The sequence below is a fragment of the Myxocyprinus asiaticus genome, chromosome 29, assembly GCF_019703515.2.
Source record: "Myxocyprinus asiaticus isolate MX2 ecotype Aquarium Trade chromosome 29, UBuf_Myxa_2, whole genome shotgun sequence".
NCBI lineage: Eukaryota > Metazoa > Chordata > Actinopteri > Cypriniformes > Catostomidae > Myxocyprinus > Myxocyprinus asiaticus.
In genome coordinates this window covers 17,976,810-17,998,723 of record NC_059372.1, presented here as the reverse complement: position 1 = coordinate 17,998,723, position 21,914 = coordinate 17,976,810, and the positions used below count along the sequence as shown (strand labels likewise).

General features: G+C 37.9%; 1 protein-coding gene across 1 annotated transcript in view; it reads left to right on the top strand.

The window, feature by feature from the left end:
• The window catches only part of LOC127420139 (peroxisomal membrane protein PEX14-like), a 112,738-nt gene that overhangs the window by 66,182 nt on the left and 24,642 nt on the right, over positions 1–21,914 (top strand). Inside the window, exons 5-6 of the mRNA XM_051662184.1 lie at positions 11,278–11,363; positions 17,825–17,927. Of these exons, the coding sequence (XP_051518144.1) occupies positions 11,278–11,363; positions 17,825–17,927 (189 nt within the window). The remainder of the gene's footprint in view (positions 1–11,277; positions 11,364–17,824; positions 17,928–21,914) is intronic.

Sequence of the window (21,914 nt, the reverse complement as noted above, 5' to 3'; positions counted from 1 at the left end):
TTCTCTGTGGAGAGAGGAGAACCTTCCAGTAGAACAACCATCTCTGCAGCACTCCACCAATCAGGCCTGTATGGTAGAGTGGCCAGACGGAAGCCACTCCTCAGTAAAAGGCACGACAGCCCGCCTGGAGTTTGCCAAAAGGCACCTGAAGGACTCTCAGACCATGAGAAACAAAATTCTCTGGTCTGATGAAACAAAGATTGAACTCTTTGGCCTGAATGGCAAGCGTCATGTCTGGAGGAAACCAGGCACCGCTTATCACCTGGCCAATACCATCCCTACAGTGAAGCACGGTGGTGGCAGCATAATGCTGTGGGGATGTTTTTCAGCGGCAGGAACTGGGAGACTAGTCAGGATCGAGGGAAAGATGAATGCAGCAATATACAGAGACATCCTTGATGAAAACCTGCTCCAGAGCGCTCTGGACCTCAGTCTGGAGCGAAGGTTCATCTTCCAACAGGACAATGACCCTAAGCACACAGCCAAGATAACAAAAGAGTGGCTACGGGACAACTCTGTGAATGTCCTTGAGTGGCCCAGCCAAAGCCCAGACTTGAACCTGATTGAACTTCTCTGGAGAGATCTGAAAATGGCTGTGCACCGACACTCCCTATCCAACCTGATGGAGCTTGAGAGGTCCTGCAAAGAAGAATGGGAGAAACTGCCCAAAAATAGGTGTGCCAAGCTTGTAGCATCATACTCAAAAAGACTTGAGGCTGTAATTGGTGCCAAAGGTGCTTCAACAAAGTATTGAGCAAAGGCTGTGAATACTTATGTACATGTGATTTACTTTTTAATAAATTTGCATAGATTTCAAACAAACTTCTTTCATGTTGTCATTATGGGGTATTGTTTGTAGAATTGAGGAAAATAATGAATTTAATCCATTTTGAATCTGTTTGGATAACAGATTAAGGCTGTAACATAACAAAATGTGGAAAAAGTGAAGCGCTGTGAATACTTTTCGGATGCACTGTACTACGGAAGGGAATGGGGCCAATTTCTGGAGGGTTTAAAGGCTGAAATGTGAAACTTATAATTTTATAAAAGCACTTACATGAATTCTTCTGTTAAAACTTGTGTATTATTTAACCTGTAAAGTTGTTTAAATCATAATTTTTACAGTCGTTTTAGGGTTTGTTTATATTAAATCGTCATGGCAACAAAGTTTTTAAAATTGGCTATAACTTTACACAGAAAGTGTTTTTATCACACTAGAATCATGTTAACACACGTTATTTATGTCTTGTGGCTATTAGGGATGGGCACAAGTACTCGGGTACTCGGATGTGGCAGCAATGATCGATCATGAAAACGATGATCGATGGTGATCACGCATGATGTGACTTTTCACTTAATTAGAAATTCAGTGACAAATACCTGATAACTAAACACACACGTGCCAATGAGGGAGCTTATTTTTGAGATTACCTTGTGGTTTTGAGGGGTATATTGATTGTCAGAGACGTCTCATAGCAACCAAACTTATATACGGTGCTGCAATGCTATCATTACAGTCAAAACAAAGATAGTGTAATTAACCGTGTTTTGAACACCTGTCTCTACAAAACGGTTGCTAAACACGTTTTATTATCATTTAATGTAAGAACTTTAACTCGTTAATGAATATTATTCAATAAAAGTGAATGTTTGTCACTGACTGCAAACCTCCCTACCCCAAGTGATGTAACACACACCTGCATCTCGATGAAATTAATGAAGATTTCCGCACGAGTTTCCAAGTTAGAAGTCCGAGATAAAGTTTAATTCCGTTGCACTTTCCGCAGTTGAAAGGTGGAAATTCAGACTCTCCGAGTTGAATGTAACGCTTCATGAATCATTACAGCAACAACAATATTGCGCATCGCGGCTTTCCTCACAGGAGCGAACACTTGGGCACAAACACACACACAGTCAGAGAGAGAGAGACAGACACTGAACACATATACAGCAGGTGAGTGTTTCAAACAGCTAGACAGAGCGCAGCTAAATGGAACAGAATGCAGCGTCTTCAAAACTTCAACTTAACACGCATATTAAAAACGCGATGGTTATGACGTCTCCTGTTAATCCAACAATGATTTGAAAATAGACGGTTCAGACAGTCACTAAAAAAACAGGTGCGCGCTTACTAAGATGACTACGGTAACCTGAAGGAAGAACAGATAGATGCGCATTGTGCACATTCTTTCATTGAGTTGGGCAGCGAATCTTCACATAATGACAAAATTTGATGCATTCTATTTTGATTATTTTGATTATGCAATCTTTTGTACATTTTGTAACAGATTGTTTTATAACAGCCTATAATAATAAATAGACGATACACTGGAACAACAAGGCACAATACAGCAGCCGAAGACATTTGTCAGACATGTTATTTTATATACAGTTATGTACATGTCATTGCCCCTCGAGTACTTGTCGAGTGCTCGAGTAGACAAAATGCCCATCCCTAGTGGCTACACTTTGAAACAGTGAGTATTTTAACGTTTACGGATTGGCCCCATTCACTTCCATAAAAAGTGTCAAAATTGTGGTAATCAACATTATGCCACAAATGCTGTCAATTGAGCACTTGTATTGAACCCAGAATATTCCTTTAAACCAGTGGCAGTGCCCAGAAACCGTGTGAGAAAGTTTCAGGCCAGTTGACAGAACTGTCACTTGACCTATTTATGCCTTGCAAACTTAAACATTTGTTTTTCAGTGATACATTGTTGCAAATTCTGCTGATTTAAATATGTCAACAAGGTAAAATTACCAAGCCGGCTAACATGGGTGAGGTTTGTCGAAATTGCGAGAGTGAAAGCATCAGTTCAAATGGGTTTCAAATTATACAAGCAACATAAATATTTTTTGTATCTTAATTTTCTTGTTTGTTTGCTTTTGTTTTTTGTAAAAAAACTTAATGTAATAAAAATATAAAACAAATATTCTGTGACATATAATAATACATGTTGCTAAAATATATGTGTGTGTGTGATTTTTTTTTTTTTTTTTTTTTTTTTGGTGCCAGTGAAAGTATCGGCTGGACATGTACAAATGTGAACTACTGGTCCAACAATAAGAAGAAAAGCAGCTTATTGTTGATCCCTTAGTGGTTTTATGTTTATTTTTATATGAACCACAATGGCTGACAACATTCCATTTGCGTAGGCATGTAATTAATTCCACCATGACAGGTGATATGATGTCCGCTATGTTACGACAATCTACTGAGTGTGGCCTGCGTGGTTAGGCTGGGAAGGGCCTTTTTCCAGCCTGTATCTTTATTACCTCTGCGGGTTATGAGCTCCAGGCCGGCCGCTGATTTACCAATCCTGAATGAAGTTCGCATAATGCTTAACCTGTATGACAATGATTCCAGATGTATTCCACCCTCATTTATTGCCACCCTGTCCTTGACTCCCAGCCATCTCATGTTTTGTAATGAAAGCGATGTTGATGGGATGGCCGTGTAGTTAGGCTCCAGCCCTACTAGAGTGGGGGGGGTTTATATCAAAATGGCTATGAGAGAATGGCAAAATGAGTGGAGAGTGAGGAGATCTTCACGTAGGTCAGGCTGGAAAGAGGGGGTCCCTCTCTCTGATGTCCTTGTTATGGTGACGATGCATAGAGACCCGCATCCATCTCTGTCGGAGTAATGGATACACTGATCTCTATTTTCAAGCAGCAGAAGGACAGTAGAGCCTTCTCTGAACCCAATAAATTTGAACGGAGATTGGAAAAAAGGGGAATGGAGGCCATGCTCACACCTTAAGTGACCAAATAAAAAGCAGGAGTGGAAAGTGGAGGTGGAGGGGGTGCAGAGGTTGGAAGAGGAGCTCAGTTTGGACCTTGGTTGAAGTAGGGGATCGGTCAGGGACAGTTTAGCTCAAGGACTCTGATTTTACCCAAACCACCATCATTGGATTCCTACACGCCATACACTTCAGCAAGGACACTTGTGAAATTTCCTTTTGTTAATGTGGTGTTTACAATTAAAACAAAATTGGCAATGTGTCAGAAGTTCTTAAAATGGAAGTTTTAGGAAGCTGCTGGTTTTCTGATGTTTTTAATTTGCTTTCAGGCGTAGAATGTAACCTGAACTCACCTTCAGACAAACTTGACCTTGTGGTTGACATGTAGAATTTTGCTTGTGTGAAATTTTTATCTAAAATTATTACTATTCAGTTTTCTCAGTTAGACATTGTCTCTTTTTTTTTTAGAGGTACCAAGTACTGGTATTTATTTGTTTTGTTTTGCTGGCCGATATAACTTAGATCTTATACTCTTATATCTAAGAGTTTATACATATACTATTGGCATGGATGCAGCATCATGAAAAAGCAAATTTTTTTGGTTTCTGATGCCATAGTAGAAATATCTTATTTCAGCAAAAAAAAAAAAAGGGGGCAGTCCAAGCACTTCAAAGAGAGACTTCGAATACTGCAGTATTCAGTCTTATTTAGTAATGAACAGTACTCTCTGAAAATGCGTATATATATATATATATATATATATATATATATATATATATATATATATATATATATATATATGCTCACTGAGCACTTTATTAGGAACACCTGTACATCTACTTATTCATGCGATTATCTGATTGGCCAATCGTGAGGCAGCAGTGCAATGCATAAAATCATGTAGATACAGGCAAAGTCTTTCTAGCAAGTCAGTCCACTGTCGGCCATCTTTGGAACGCTCTCGGGAGGCTATTTTCAGTAATGCAGTGCAGCTCCAATCTACTTGAATGGAGAAAGACCAAAATCTCAAAAACAGTTTGTCAAGATTACGATCAAAGATCATATTTAAAATCAGCAGTAAAATCTGACAATACTGGAATCATAAATTGTGAATCTTTACCTCATATTACGCTAAAAAACGCAATTTTCCTGACTTGTATAGCTAATGTGCATGCACGTTCTAGAGTTGATTGACAGGTGATGTCTGTATCTAAAAGGTGATTGGCTCTTTTAACTGTAAAGTTGGACTTCCTTTCTACATCCGTTGACCGTTGGGTGCTCAGAGCTCCTTGGTTGAATGTTTCAATTTCTCCCATTCATTTCAGTAGAGGTGGCCCATCTCTGCTAAATAATCTCTGATACAGGTCAGAAGATTCAGTTAATGTCCACATTAACCATCAGAGTGGGGAAAAAATGTGGTCTCAGTTAGAGATGCACAATATATTGGCGGCCGATATATTATTGGCCAGCAACCAGGAAAATCGAAATATTATTATTGCACTGATAATAGAAGTACCACTGATATATTTGCAGATAATTTGTTACAGTTTTTGTTTACAGTTGAGAATCTCTGACTTCCTGCAGCTTCTGTCCTTCAGGCAAAGACTCATGTAGCAGCAATCGACAGTCTGTTTGAGTGATAGCAGGTGAGAGCCAAGCTCATGTTGCTCTGTGAGGATTGTTTCAACATCTCTGCACCTTGTTATGTTGTTTTGGGGCTGCTTTTAGTCATCTGCTGTAAGTAAAAACATGTAATTTCCCACATTCTGTTTGTTTCATGAGGCAATAAACGAAAATGCGACAAAAACATGTATGTATGTTACTTGGGGGCGATGAGTTTTCCACATTACTTTATGAAACATAAATAGAATATGAGAAATAGTACATTGTTACTTACAGCACAGCTTTGTTATTAAAACAAGTCCAAACACAACCTAACATGGTACATTTATCTTGAAATAATTCTTAGAGAGTGCCTCGAGATGGCTAAAACAGTTTGTGAGTGAAACGAATGTGCTTGTTGAATTTGAAAATGACTGTTCAATCTGTATGATCTTACCTATTCCCATTATGATTGTTGTGTTCACATTTCATAAGTTATACGGTGGAACTGTCACAGATGAGTGCTGAAATATGTGTTTGAATGAGATGTGCATAAGCACAAATGCCACACATACATAACACACACAAACCACCACTGCATTCGCAGTCTGGCTGTTAGAAGAAATATTACACCATGTATACAGAGATTATGGATAGTATTGTGTGTTTTGTTGTTTAATGTTCGTTACATGCAGTTTATAGCCTCATTTTGGTTTAATGCATTATTGCAGCTGTTTGAAACTCATTATTCTCTCTGTTAGCGAGTCATCAGGATTACGGTAAACAGTCATGTAAATGGGCACCATACAATTTATTCAAGTGTATTGTCATTTATTTGTCATTCAAATCAGCATACATCTGTAATATAGGTACATTTCTGGTTCATGTTACATCTGCCAAACCTTAAATAGCAGCAAGTCCCAGTTCCAAGCTTTTAAATGACACATTTTTTAAATAAAAACCTTTTAATGAATTAGCTAGCAGTTCCAGGATAAAGGATTCAAAATTAAAAGTAGTTAAAAAAAAATCATATATATATATTGGTTATCGGTATCGGCCACAATGAGCTGTAAATTATCGGTTATCGGTATCAGCCCAGAAATTTCATATTGGTACATCCCTAATCTCAGTGATTTCGACCATGGCATGATTGTTGGTGCCAGACGGGCTGGTTTGAGTATTTCTGTAACTGCTAATTTCCTGAGATTTTCACAGCAGTCTCTAGAGTTTACTCAGAATTGTGCCAAAAACAAAAAACATCCAGTGAGCGGCAGTTCTGTAGATGGAAACGCCTTGTTGATGAGAGAGGTCAGCAGAGAATGGCCAGACTGGTTTGAATTGACAAAAAGGCAGGAAATACTTAGATAACCACTCTTTTCAATTGTAGTGAACAGAATAGCATCTCAGAATGCACAACATATCAAACTTTGAGGCGGATGGGCTACAACAGCAGAAGACCACGTCGGGCACTTTATTAGGACCATAGTGTTCCTAATATAGTGCTCAGTGAGTGTAATACTCATCTCTTGTGCCCTTAATGAAAGCATGCCAATGATTACAACTCTACTGGCACTTATTCTTACGGTTTTCAACCCTTTCCCTATTCAAAGATGTTTTCGTCACCCATGATTTTCCACAACTGAACGTGTCCGATAATAGGGGGGTTACCGAAATTAAGTGAGTAGTCTTCAGCTGGTCATGTGATCTCAACATGGCAGCCTCCATGTAGAATAAAACAGCTTTTTCTAGGCCACTGATATGTCTAGTCTTCATTTCATAAGTACATAATTTTAGACATTTTTGTCAAAGGTACTGTTCATTTCTTCAGCTGTAAACTCTTTTACCTGGGTGCACCTTTAACAAAACAGATTAAAAATAAACAAGTGTTGCTATGCTAGTCTATTAGAGAGCCTGCCTATTTGTATTCAGTAGAGCAGATTCAAACAAATTACAGTAACACACCTGTTCCACAGACCTCGCTATGTTACAAAATGGAGCATTTTGTATCTGACATGTTGACCTGCCAGAGCCAGGCTTGCTTTAATTACTTCTCTGTTTGGTGTGGCGTTAAACATTTGCATGATAATTTATCCTTCCTTTCTGTTGGCAGAGCCATGCCAGATTGCTTTAGCATGCATTGAAATGACTTCTTCTGCTTTTGCAAGCTAGCAAAAATTCAACTTGTAGCTGAAATGTTTAATTTTTTTCAGTTCACTTTCTCCTCTCCTAGCTTAATATGCAGAAAACTGGAGTTACGACTTTTGTAGGTTGATTTCCCTGAAAACATACTGTGGCCCTGTCAAAACATTGCTCTGTTTGTTTGAGCATCTGATCAGCCTGACACCGCAACATTTGCTCAACCGATGCCATGAACTTGTTAAAACCCGTATCAGAGCTCGACATTAACGCTTGTCCGGGACAAGTGGATTTTTGAAGGAGCAAGTGAAAGAGAATTTTACTTGCCCGACCGGACAAGCAAAAAAAAAAAATAAACAGCTATATTTGTGATAGCCTAGGCCTGTGTTACTTATTAGAAAGTTAATATTCTTATTCTGCTGTTAAAAGTAATCAAGAGCATGCAATTTTATAATCCACAAGCGATCTAGTAACAGCTGCGCCCTGTTTGATTGACAGGCAGCTTAAGTGTGTGTGCTGAACATGCGCGTGTTCCGAAAATGCTCGCACTAATGCGCGTCTAAATGGTCAGATACATTTCAAAATTCCGCCAAAATGCCCGTCTTGGTGAGCTATTCATGTAAACACAGAGAGTGATGTCTAAAGTGAACGTAAATAGTGGAGAAAAAAGCGGATTTGTATTAAAATGTCAGACTTGTAAGTATAAGTAGAAATGTAAGCTAATAGACCTGCTGCTGTCTAGAGTAGGGTGTCATTATAATAATCAAACAACCATAACAAGAAAATGAGAAAACACTCATTGCTCTTGACTGGGTAACTTTAGTAGCTTTAAAAAGTATTAATGTATAATAATCATACAGTAAAGACCAGTAATAGTTTTATGTTGCATTTCATGCTGAATGTTTACTTGAATACTTGATGGCCTACTGCTGTTAAAAACTTTTAAAGCTGTTAAAAAAAGCACTGAATTTTCTTAATTTGTATTTTTTGTTCTATTATTTTTTATCTATTTCTATTCATTGCTGTTTTTTATTGTTATTTTATTACTGTTTGTTTACTAATCTTGAATAATTACTTAAGAACTTGAAACCATTCTTCCATAATTAACATATTAGTTAGTGTTATTATTTGTTGTGGTATTAAAGCTGGTATTGAGAATCGTCAGATTTCACTACCGACTACTGAAATTTTGGTATAGTAATAATGTATAGCCTTTATTGTACATGGTAGATCTTGCTGCAATAACATGATGAAAAAGTAGATCTCATTCCATAGAACTATGAGCATCCCTGCTGTAAATGATGGCGATGGAGGCTTTTCTTTATATGACTACCATACGTAAGATAAAATAATTATCATATTACAATAGCCCCCTCCCCTTCCCAGTGCAGTTTACATTTCTGTCGCAGAGAATTGAGTTGACTGCATAGGTACACTATTAGGTTGGGCATCGCTCATAATTTTAGAAAAATATACAACAGAATCTTTGACATGTTACTTGAGCATGCAACTTAAATGTCATTTTTTCTCTCCGGTGAAGTAACTTGAATGACCAATTTACTTGTCCGAAGGACAAGCACATGACAATGCTTAATGTCGAGCCCTGCGTATGACTTTATATTTGTCTGTGGAACACAAATGTAGAAATTTTGAATTAAGGAGAGTAAATAGCATTTTTATTATTGGCTAAACTATCCCTTAAAAAATCTTAACTTTATAGCTGTTCACAAGTCATCTTTTGGGGCTCGCTCTACTAAAGAAGATTGTTTTCATTTTCTGTGTTTTTGCACTGAAAGATTATTTTTTTCTTCTACTTTTTTCTTCTATATTTTCTTCAAATTTCTTTTTTTTTTTTTTTTTCTTCTGCTGGGTCAACGTCTCTCTGAAAATGAGTGTGAGGGGTGAGGAGGGACTCTTTGATGTCGCTTTTTATTTCCTGAAAGTACTCGCTGTGCTTATGTGACATTCACACCACATCTCACTGCTAGTGAGCACTTGTGCAAGCTCTGAGCAAAAGCCATGCAAGTAATCGTTTAAACGATTCTCATTTCCATTTTTTCAAGATCACATTTACCCTTAACAGAGTGCTTTTCCCCTCAAATATTGTAAGTGGGAATTTCCATTATGCTCAGTCATAGCTGATAAAATTGGTCATTTTCTATTTTGCAGTAATGTGGTACTTATTCTAGAAGTTCAGATCTAGTTTACGCTTCTTAGAGTCCATTTTCCAGTCACATGTAATGAGATAATTAGTTTGTTTAATTTTCTTTTAATTCTCCCTCTCTTCTAAGAACAAGAACATTAATATACATATATGACTGTCGACTTTAGTCATGGTAGACGCCATATTTAATTTGACGTAAACAAAAATGAGCCTGTGAGGAATAAAAGTACAGTCTGTTCAGTATGTCATACTGTCATAAAAGAATATTCCGGATTCAATAAAAGTCATCAAGCATTTGTGGCATAATGTTAATTACCACAAAAAATTATTTAGACTCGTTCCTCCTTTTCTTTAAAAAAAAAAAAAAAAGCACAAATCGAGGTTATAGTGAGGCACTTACTATGGCAGCGAATGGTGCCAATCTTTGTAGAGTTTAAAGGTGCACTCAGTAATTGTTTGAAGTATGTCGAATTGGCTTACATTGGCTTACACTGACACCTAGTGGCCTGGATGCTGCATCATACAAACACAGTAGTTTTCGGTTACCAATGCCATTGTTGAAATACACTATGCACAGTAAGCCAGGATTCATTTAAATCATGAATGAAAGTGTCCAATAACAGGGCAGTTATTGAGATTAAGCGTGTAGTATTCAGCTTGTCTTGTGATGCTAACATGGCTGCCTCCATGAGGCGTCCTTGCCCTGTGTAGAATAAAACAGCTTTTATTAGGGTACTGATAAGACTGAACTCTTCATCTCATGAGTGGCTAGTGATTTTATACATGTTTCAAAATTGCAATTAATTTCTTTAGAAGTAAAACTTTTTAAATGAGGAAAAAAATTATTGAGTGCCCCTTCAAAGGCAGAAATTTGAAGCGTGAATGTTATAAAAGCACTTACATGAATTCTTCTGTTTAAACTTGTGTATTATTTGAGATGTAAAGTTGTTTAAATCAAAATTTTTACGGTAGTTTTAGTTTTTATGGCGTTATGTTATCATGGCAACGCAGTTGTAAAATTGGATATAACTTTGCACAGAACAAATCATGTTAACACAATTATTGTTTGCGTCTTGTGGCTATACTTTTGAAACCCCATATACTTTTGATTGACCCCATTTACTTCCATTGTAAGTACCTCACTGGGACCCAGTTTTTTTTATTTTTTTTTTTTTAAAGAAAAGGAGGGACAAGTCAAAAGACTTTTTTTTTTTGTGGTAATCAAAATTATGCAAGAAATGCTGTTGATTGAGCTAAACTTCTACTGAACCCGGAAAAGTTGACACATTTTGGGCCTCGTTCATAAAACGAGCACAACAAATTGTTTTGTAAATTGTTCATAAAAACATTCTTACATAAATTGTCACATTGAACAAATTTCTATTTAAGTAAAGCATAAACCATATGTTTTTTGTTAATCTTAAAAAACATGTAAATGTGTTAATTGTTGCATTGAATGATTTTCAAAAAAATTTGTTCGACTTGTTTCATGCATGAGGCCCACTGAATGGACTTTTATCCCTCACAACCAGGTTTTCGATCGCATCAAATTAAATATGGTGCCTACTTTGACTAGGGACTATAGCATTTCTTGAGGTTTGGCAAAAAAAAATTGTGTATGTGTCTCTTCAGGTCCCCCAGGATACAGATGGAGAGACTACGGTGCCCTGGCTGTAATCTTGACAGGAATGGCCTTTGGCTTCCATCATCTTTACCGGGTATGTGTCTCTGTGCTACCAGAAGTCTCTTTTCTCAAAATGTGTTTATCATAATGTGAACTCAATCCTTTCCCATCATTTGTGTGTTGCATTGAGGTTGAGCACAGTAAGCCCAGTGCTGTGGTTGGTCAATATGTCAAACATCTCAACCCCTAGATCTCTTCTTTCTTTTCTCTTTCGGAAAAACCCAGCATCACTACTCACACTGCTTTCTAAATGCACTGTTAATCACCGTGGGCACAGATGGGTGCGTGGGCCTTCAGGCCCCATCAAGTGGAGGAGAGACAGTGCCCACAGGGGCATTACTGTGTTTTATAAGAGAATCAGAAGGGAACACTGGCCCTTTAGTGAGCGTTTGCAATGATGAAAGATACGGAAGTCCCATGATGTCATGATTATGATGCATGTTTTGTGTGTACAGTTGATTGGGGCTGTCTGGTAGTTTCCATGCCCATTTGGCATCAGAAAATAGTTTTTTTCTGCACTTGGCCACTTCAGTCACTCTCTCTGATGCTCTCAGGACACAGGTCTATAAAGCCAGTCCTCATTTACAGTAGCCCACATGACTGCTGTTATTTATATGAGGCTCCTTCCCAGTGTCATTGTAACAGAGGAAGTCACATTTTCCTATGACAAGAGTCTGTGTTTTACAGCATGTTCTATATAGTCCTATACTTACAAATCTGCTCTTTTAAGCTGTAGCATGTCAACTCACTCACTGTTTCATTTTCTTTTTCACTCTTCACTCACAACAAACCCTTAGTCTCAGATGTGTATGAATTTCTTTCTTCTGCAGAACACAAACTGATATTTTTAGAAGAATATTTCAACTCTGTTGGTCCATACAATGCTAGTGGATGCTGACCAGACCTTTCAAGCTCCAAAAATCATACATAGGCAGCATAAAAGTAATCCTCAAGACTCCAGTGGTTAAATCCTTATCTTCTGAAGTGATGCAATCATTTTAGTTGAGAAACAGATCAATTGTTAAGTTCTTTTTTACTATAAATCTAGAGATTTATACACCTATCATTTCGCTTCAGAAGACATACAGTACATTGAACCACTGGAGTAATATGGATTACTTTTATGCTGCCTTTATGTGTTTTTTGGAGTTTGAAATGTCTAGTCCCCATTCACTTGCATTGTGTGGACCTACAGAGTTAAAATACTCAAAGTCTTTGTTTATGTTCTGCTGAAGAAAGAAAGTCATACACATCTGGGATGGCATGGGGGTGAGTAAATGATAAGAGAATTTTCATTTTTGGGTGAACTATCCCTAAAATTTTGAGTTTCGTTTGAGGCAAGTAGAAGAAAGTGAAGCGGATATCCACGAGCAGAGCTGCATTTTCTGCTTTGTTTACTTAGTTATGTCTGTGAAATACTCTATAATGAGGTTTTTTGTGCTGTTCTGAGACTCTACATATTTTCCGTGTTTTCTGTGCAATTGCTCATGGAGACTTGCGCACCATTATATAAATAATTTTTTCCCCTGTTTCGGTCTTTTATTATGGTATGATACATCTCTGATAACCCCGCCCCCAAACACTCCGTAATGACAAAACCGACTATGATTGGTCGCTTAACATTTCATTTAGATGGCTTTTCCTGTCTAAATGGGCAGTTCTTGGCCAACTGAAGCTGCTATAGATCCCGGACCTATGCCGTAGTCTTAGATCTGGCTACGCGAGACTGACAAACCCCTAACCTTCTTGTTAGTGCGTAACTCATCCAGCACCATTCATGCTATGGACATGAGGGATACCCCAAATTGTGTGGCTTGTTGAGAAGAGATGTACTGTTATTTTTATAGGCAATCAGATCTATGATTTTAACATGGCATTTGAAAACCTGGGAAAAAGCCATATTTAGTGACCAGAATATCATAGATATTTAGGGGTGGGCAGTTTGATTTGAATTAATACGCATCCACCTAGCAACCATTCAGAATACCCTAGCCACCACCAAGCAACTGCATAGAAATGCACTAAAAAAACACTTTAGCAACATCATAACAATGCTCTGGCAACCACCTACAACACCCCTGCATTGTGGAAGCTTTTAAATGGGCAAACACCACTCACTTTTCCTCCAGAAAATCTAACAGTCTAGACCTTTTTACTATTTCTCTCCTTGTAACACTCTCTCTCACTCAATCTTTCGCTCTCTGACACACACACACACAAATACAGTCTGTGGTTCTCCAGTCCCCTGTGTGCCTCTCTGCTGTTCGTGGGCTCTGTGCCCGTGGCTGTGGTCATGGGGAGGTGCTTTCACAGTGCGAGAGCTCTCACTGCTGTCATGTCAAAGAAACAGCTCATCAGTGCCACCATATGCCCCGTCCTCCTCCTCCCCTTTATTTATGCTATAGAGCACATTGTAAACACCGCTCACAGCAGCTCTCTTATTAGCTACCCTGGTGTTGACTCATTTCGATTTTTTTCAACTTAAAAGTGTTTATTACTTATGCCGGTGACAATAACGCTTGCGCTGCTGTGGAAACCTGTTAAGACCAACTGTTTTCCAGAAGGAGAGCCTGTGCACTCACATTACGCTTTACAGCACCCAACTATTCACCAAATGCCATGTTAATCTCCCTCTCTGTGCACCATTTGTTTGTTTAGGGAGGCCAAATCAACATGTTCGTTTGGAAATAAAAAAAAGAGATGCTGTGAGAGTCGAGCAGAAGCACTAGCTGGCTGACCTTTGATGCTTATTCTCAGTGTTTGGAGATGTTGTTCTACAAGGCTTAAACTCTGACAAGCAATTGTCCTCAGAAGGTGACATGTTCAAATAGAGAAGCCAGCCTGCGGGCTAAAAGATTTAATGATGTTGAACCCAGAGTCATGCCCCGATGCTTAATTCTTGGCCTCAGTGTCAGCCATTGAGGCAAATTTAATGATGTTTTATCCGCTGTTGTTAAACATAATACTGATATCATGCAGTGAAGTGCAAACATTAGAATTGTACCATTTCTTTTTTCTCTATTCACCAATAGAATAAATGTAGTAAACAACATTTAATGACCCCATGAAATCGCTTGATGAGCTCAGTTTTCTTTTCTTTGTTGCAACAGGAAGCTTTGGTACAACCTAGTTGGGCTGTCAAATAAAAATTTGAATATTCGTTGAATTTAAGAAAAAAATGCACATTCGAATGCTGAAACTGTGCATTCGAATTTTGGATGTGTGCCAAGCACTGACGATGACTTCAGATGGATCGCATTCTTGCGCTAAAAAAGGCTAGACAGTGCAACAAGTTTAACTGAAAGCGGGTGTCTCAAGATGCTTTTTAAAGTTCTTTTTAATTAGAAACAACATCTAAAAAACAGCGCTCCTGCACGAGATGCTGAATAAACAAAAACAAAGCGAAACTAAGACGTTCATCTACCGCAGTTTACATAGAAAAGCAAATGGATGGTTGCAAAAATGTTCGGTGTGAACAGCCCCTTACAGTTGGTGGAGGTTACGTCTTGCTCTCTCGTAAGCGTTTCTCAGATTAAGCATTGAGTTTTTTAAACGCTTTGCAGGAAAGGAGTTCAACTTGAAAATGTGTGTCTCGAGATCCTTGCGTTCAGTTCCAGTCTGTTGTGTTCTGTCTGATTGAACAGCCCCTGGCCTGTGCTCATATTCTGATCCGCTTCACGACCAAGTTCAGCCAAATACCATTGCTATCTGGGAATATTGCTACCCTACAACTGTAATGAATATAAAACAATGTGGTATTTTGCTGTTATTATAGCTTGTGTCTGGGGTAGTATACTGTGGCATCATCAGTGCAAGTGTAACACCATGTGGACTGCCTATTGAAGAGAATATGGACAGACTAAAACTTTTATTTATTTATTTATTTTATGCACATTAGTTGAAAATGGAATGCTCTTTTTTTAATAGCCAGAAATGTCCTTGCAATAATATAATGGTGCTAATATAATTGTGGACTAAGAAAACAAGATCAATTTAAAAATTTAAAATGTAAAAATGTGAAAATATTTAGGGTAAAAATTCGAATGAAGTTTTTCTGCCCAATTGACAGCCCTTCAACCTATTCTCATAGAATGAACGTTACTATAACTACATTGAGTTTTACGTGCTGCTTTTTACGTCCTGCTATGTTATGATATCGATCACTTTTACTTTAACACATCATTTGAAAAACGATACATTTTAACTCTTGTATTACAGACCCACCTACATTTACACACATATTCCAACATGATTAGCTTGCGCTATAGCTCAATTGATAGAGTGTTGGACTTTGCCCTGGAGACCGAGCCTCGAGCCCATCTAAAGTCCCTTGAAATAAGTAAAAATGAAGCAAAAGTGTAATAAAAGCAACATGAAATAACAAATTGCTTTTAATGTCAAATTTGCTTTTAATACACTATCAATCAGGTTTAGGTGTTTGTTTAGGGTAAGGATATCTGTAGTGTTTACATCTCATTTAATTTATTAAACACTATTGGTTAGGTTTATGTTAAAGTTTTAGGTTAGGGAGGTATGTTTTTACTCGTTAAAGGGGTCATGAAATGCTCTTTTTTTATATAGTTTTGTTATCTTCCACTGATAATGTTAGTTAAAACATTTTTCCATTAAACAGTCAAAATTTAGTATTTAGTATTTATGATCATTTTCCAACCTGTCTCTGGCCCTCTGTCTGAAACGCTCGGTTTGGCATAAGTGCCTCCTTAAAACTTCAATGTAAACGGACACTTTTATGACTGGCTAAATCGGAAGAAAATGAATCAGCTCCACAACATTATAAAACTAAATTTCAGGTTTACACACAACATGCATCAAACACATTGTATCTGAATATATTAAACTGTTCATCTCAAGCACAACTGTTAGCACTCACACCCTGTCTACACCAGACACGAGAGTCGCGTCGCATCAAAAGCAGTAGAACCCATTATAATCAATGATGCTGTCTACCATGGAAGCGTCCTTTGTGGCATGTTGTGCTGACAGTAAACAGATGTCCCATTCCATTTTGGGCTTGCACGCACTGGCGCTACTACTGCCAACGACACATTTAAATGGTGTAGAAAGTTTGTGCCTATGATCTTGGTGTAGACAGCCTCAAGATGTTATAATACGCTGAAGACACATCCACATGATGCGCATTCATATTCCAAAGCACGGTGTAAACTAGACGCACACATATCCAGTTTCCAGTGTCATCCTGTACTGAAATGCACATGCCGGAAACACATTTAAATAGTCAAAGACGTCCATCCAGTGCTTGTTTTCATACACCAACAATAAAAAATAGCACAGATGAGCGAAAGAATGTGTCCATGATGTGTTTGTGCTCAAAACAGCAAGAGGCAGCAGCTGAATGATATAGAATTGCTTCTCCTCTTCAGAGTTGTAACTTAACACCACATCTTTTAAAAGTGGCACAAGATATGTAGCAAGCAGTCAAAGATGTCCGTCTGTGCATGTTAATACAAAAATAATTGAAAATAGTCCAGATGGGTCCTCTTTGGTGTTCAGGAATAGTTAGGATACAGTAGGCCTTGTTTGTCCGTATCTCTCAGTTGATGAACTGAAGCAACAGTGGGTGGGGCTAAGAGTGCGTTGATGTAAGCATTGATGTTTTTTTCACTGTAGTGATGTAGGGTAGTCGCGGAAGTAGAGAACTAGGCGTTTTTGCAGCTTGGTTTTAATAAATGCTTTTATTGCGCTGGGTATTAAGTTTTGAGTTCTGAAATTTACAGTATGTTTTTATAGTAAAGACCTCTTTTATGTTAAAATATCAAGGAAAATGTGATTCCTCATAACATGTCCCCTTTAAAACATCTATCTAATATTCACCTTAAAAACCTTGTCTGATTATAACATAATTTCACTCGATTTTGGCACCCCCCACTGGACATTTCCCTGGGAAACCGCTGCCAATGGTCTAAGGAAGCACATAATTTTGGTTTGCAAAAATGTTACCATTGTCACATAAATTTTATGAGATCAGGCTGCTTTGGTTAGACAGGGCTGTTCTCTCTCTCTCTCTCTCTTTTGCTACTAGATAGTCGAATGCAGGTGGTATTGGATGGAAATTCTCATTCTAGAATGCATTTGATTGGATAAAAATCTGTCTAGTGCAAGATGAGTCATCAATACTTTTGGTCCGTTTTCCCAGATGATAAAGACTGTAAATGTAAATGCGTATATCTGCTAAAAGTTAATTTTGTCAATATTGCTATCGTATAATAGAGGGCTCAAAGGGAAAATGCATAGATTAAAAGCCACAAAACACAAATATTGATTCCAAGGCATTTTACGAACATAAGAATCCTTTAGCAAGGTATTTGTTGAGTTTTGGTTGGTCAACGCTAGTGCTAATAGATTAGCCCTTTGTCTGTTAGCCACCATGTAGCGGCAGAGCATGTCTCAGTCCATGGGCCTGTTTTTCCTGTTCCTGAGTGGAATTCTAATAGCTTGCCGTGTTTTTAATTGCAGAAATACATCCTTCCCCTCATTATGGGCAGCAAAGAGGACAAGAAACATCTGCAGAGGATCGAGAGCAACATCATGGATATGAGTGGCACTCTGACACAGACAGGTGAAGATTAATATCTTCATCACTTTTTCCTCCTTAACATTTTCCTTCATTTATCTGTCGCCAAAATCTGCTCACATTTTACAAATGACGGTCCTGTCATTTTGCTTTAATTTGAAATTGCTTGTTTACTGTCATCTCAGCTTCAATTAATTACGTTTCGCTGAAAAGCTCTTAACCTCAGAATATTAATGAGGGGAAGTGGAATGACAGCCTTTTTTTTTTTTTTTTTGCCTTCTTAACTGCGTGGCAAGAAAGTTCATTTTAATTTTCGGTGTGGTGCTATGGCTCCCTGGTTGGGCCCGGAGTGCGCTGGTGATTAAGTGTGCGGTGACAGGTGCGTCTCCCGCCTTGGACAGGTGAGGAATCTTAGCTAGGCTGTCAGAAGGGATGCCTCTCCTCCTCTCTCCTCCCCCTTCACATCCCCCTCTCTTACCCAACACGCAGCCAGTGTAATTAAGCATCCCAGCAACCATGAAAGCAGGACACTTCCAGAAGAAACTTTGTCTTGTTAGTGCCGCAGTCAACTTGCAGCTGTGTCGCTCTTGCCATGCATTGGTGTTTTTTGTTCTAAAGAATGACAAAAAATCACAATTTTAAGTTGAAAATGTTTAAAACACAAATAGAAAGATACAATTTTGAAAACGAGATTTGAAATACATTCTTCCTTTTCAACCTTAGCCCTCATTTGTTTCATAGCTGGCTATGGCTATCTTCCAAAATTTATTTCAAATTGTACCTTTACCTGTTTTTTTTTAATATATATATATATATATATATATAATGATACTGTTACTTGATGGTTAAAAGCAGCTGACAGTTATTGTTATTAAATTGTAATAATAGTCATACATTTTTTTCTTTTGTTGTTGAAAATTGTTAAAATGTTTTTCAAAAATGAATGAAACTAACACAAATACAGATATTATATTTAAAATAACTTGTTACATGCATTTTAAATAGATTTTGAAAATATGTTTTCCATTTTTTTCGTCGTCTCTGACATCCTTATTTGTTTTTGTCCCTATATGTTGTGTTATTTTAAGAGGATTCACAAGACTGCTTTTCTTTAGTCTTTCAACATTTTCATAAAGATTAAATCCTAATTTCTAGGTTCAATAGTTTTTCCTCCCAGCTTAGTTAGATGCCCCACAAACATTTGAATTTGAAAGATTTGGTGACCTGTCCATTAAGGATAGATATGTAACACAGTATGTAAAAGTGAAACAGTACATGCAAAGCAGGTACTAATGAATTATAATAGACAAAAGTCTTTGTTCCTGTTATCGTTGGTAAAATGCATTTTCATAGACTTTGTCAGAGTACACTAGCTGTTAAACTATATTGATTTTTGGCTTATAAAACCATGGAAATAATATTGATCTGTGTATGGCCTTCTAGACATTAATGACACCTGTTCCATGGGCTTCTGATATGCAAATTGTGCTTTGTTTTTACTATCCAAGAGATTAAAGTAAGCAAATTTGGGGCATATAGGATAAAGGCATCTAGGACTTTTACAAAAATTGCTTTAGTAGGCTGCGTGTCTCCACGTTAATCTTATCTTCCCAAGCTTTTGTATTCTGGTTTGTGGAGGCTTACCGAAAGGCCAATCAATTGTGAGCCATTGCGTGCCAGCTTGATGTGGGTTTCTTTATCTGATTACCAAATGAGCCTCTTCATTGCCATTTTGGTTTATAAATATGCAAAAAAATCCTTGCTTTGTATTACACTGCCTGTCTTGCACTCATTTCATTTGGTTTTAGCAGTATACATGTTTTGTTTGGCATCGCATTCAGAAAATAAAAGAATATTTACATTGTTCTAGGCTCACTCTGCTTTTCATATTTCCTCTGTGAAACACTTGTTCCTGGCAATCTTTTTTCCCCTTCTTTTCCTTCCTCCATCCACCACTCATTTTCTCCTGGAAGAGCCGTACCTACCCCCAGTCACTCAGTCATTCACGCTCCTGATCTAATTTGCTGTGGCTGCAGTAGCCAAGTTGCTATTGTAGTTAATGACTGTTTCAGTTAACAGTTTGGGAGAGGGTTGCAATTACAAAGTGAGTTTCCCCCTCTTCTCACAACGTGAGTAATAGCAAATGACTGCCGTTCTTGCCAATTGCCCACACTCCTTTGTTAAAGTTCGTGTATTTTTCTAGTGCCAAGCGCATTGGAGTGATGGATTCCTTTGAATGTGGCTCCATTACTTCCGCAGCTTTTGAGTGTAGGCCTTGACTCCCATTATGATTTCTCAACAACTTTCCACACGCAATTAATGAACAGGTTTTGGAAGCACTTCATCGTACACGCTCACACGTGCAGACTGTAACGGAATTGTGTTAGCTGTTTGGTCTCTTTGTCTGTGGAGAGCATATTGGTGACCAGCTGGCCAATAAAGCCACAGACAGGCCAGGACATATGCAGCGTACATTATATTGAGGTATTTACTGAATAATTTACGCTGTACACACTGTCTGCCTCCTCACAGCAGCTGTGAAGCCACTTGCAGGATCTCAAATTCGCCCAATTGTTTTCTCCAAAGAGAGGGTTTGTGGAAACCCTAGCCACACTAAATGGAAGCATTATTTCTCGTGTTTTGAGGCTGGAGCAAATGTGTGGTGGGTATAGAGCTTTGGTGCAGTTGGTGCTCATTCTTAATGTAATATCTCAGGAATTGCTGATGTTGACATAGACTGTGGTGGCATTCATGCCCGGCACATTACTTTTTTTAATGATAGTACAGTAGAGAAGTGATGAGAAATGAAAAGGACAAGAGAGGGTAATGGGTTCAGGAAATGTTGCAAACCGGATTTGAATTCATGTTGCCCAACTGAGCACCAAGGCTTAATGACCGAAATTCAGTAATTATTTACTCACCTTCATGTATTTTCAATCCCGTTTTCTGTGAAACACAAAAAAATGCTGAATACATTGGCTGACTTTTTCCATATAATGAAGGCGAATCATGACATTGCGGATGTCGAATAAAAAAAAAAGACAAATAAGCTCTTTATTACTCGTTCGCTAAACTCCAAATCATCTACAGCTATAGAGTAGTTTGTTTGTTTTTTGCTTCATTCACTCAGACCAGGAAAAAAAAAAAAAAAACATGAAAACGCATTGATTTTGCTTTGTTTATGCCAGATAATATTTAGCAGAGATGGGCTACTTCTATTAAAATGAATGGGAGAATTTGTAATGCCCAACAGTCAATGGATGTAGAAAGGAAGACCTGCCTTTTTTTGAGTGTAATCTGAGGTAAAGAAGCACACATTTATGATACAGTGTTGTCTTGACCAACCATTTTGGAGATTTCAGTCTTTCCCCATTCAAGTAGATAGTAGCTGCACTTTCATGACTGGAAATAGCTTCCAGGGAGCATTCCAAAGATGGCTGCCAGTGGACTGACTTGCTAGAAAGACTTTGCTTTATCCACACTAGAACAACGTTTTCCTTCACCAAAAATGGAACATTAAAAAAATGCTTTCATTTACCACATACTATCGTTATTCAAACAAAAATTGATTAGTGTAAATGTGGCTTAAAATCTTCCTCTCCTCCATAGCTCTCAAATCTCGTTCATGTTCGTGTATATTCAAATATGTTGCAACAAGATGCATCGCACCAGGCTTGACGTCATTTATGAGATCTCTTGTTTCTAATAAAGCCATTTCTAAGGATAAATAAGGACTGGTTTCTACCATCATTATTACCTAGGCTTCAGTAAGAAAGAGTATTTAGTATCTCTTCTTCCTTAAGCAGTAAATCTTTCATCCTTTTTGGCTGACTTTGCCATTGTTACAGGTCACACAATGAGACAGACAAATTGTAGTTAGAGGAAGAAACAGAGAGTGAAAAGGCTGTTTCTATGAAAGGAGAATCCTGAAACCACGCGCTGGAGAGCCAGCAGTCGGCAGCTAATAATATCTGCTGATGTTAATCCAATTAGAGTTGATTTAACACTTTACAGAGCATGATTTATAGAGGC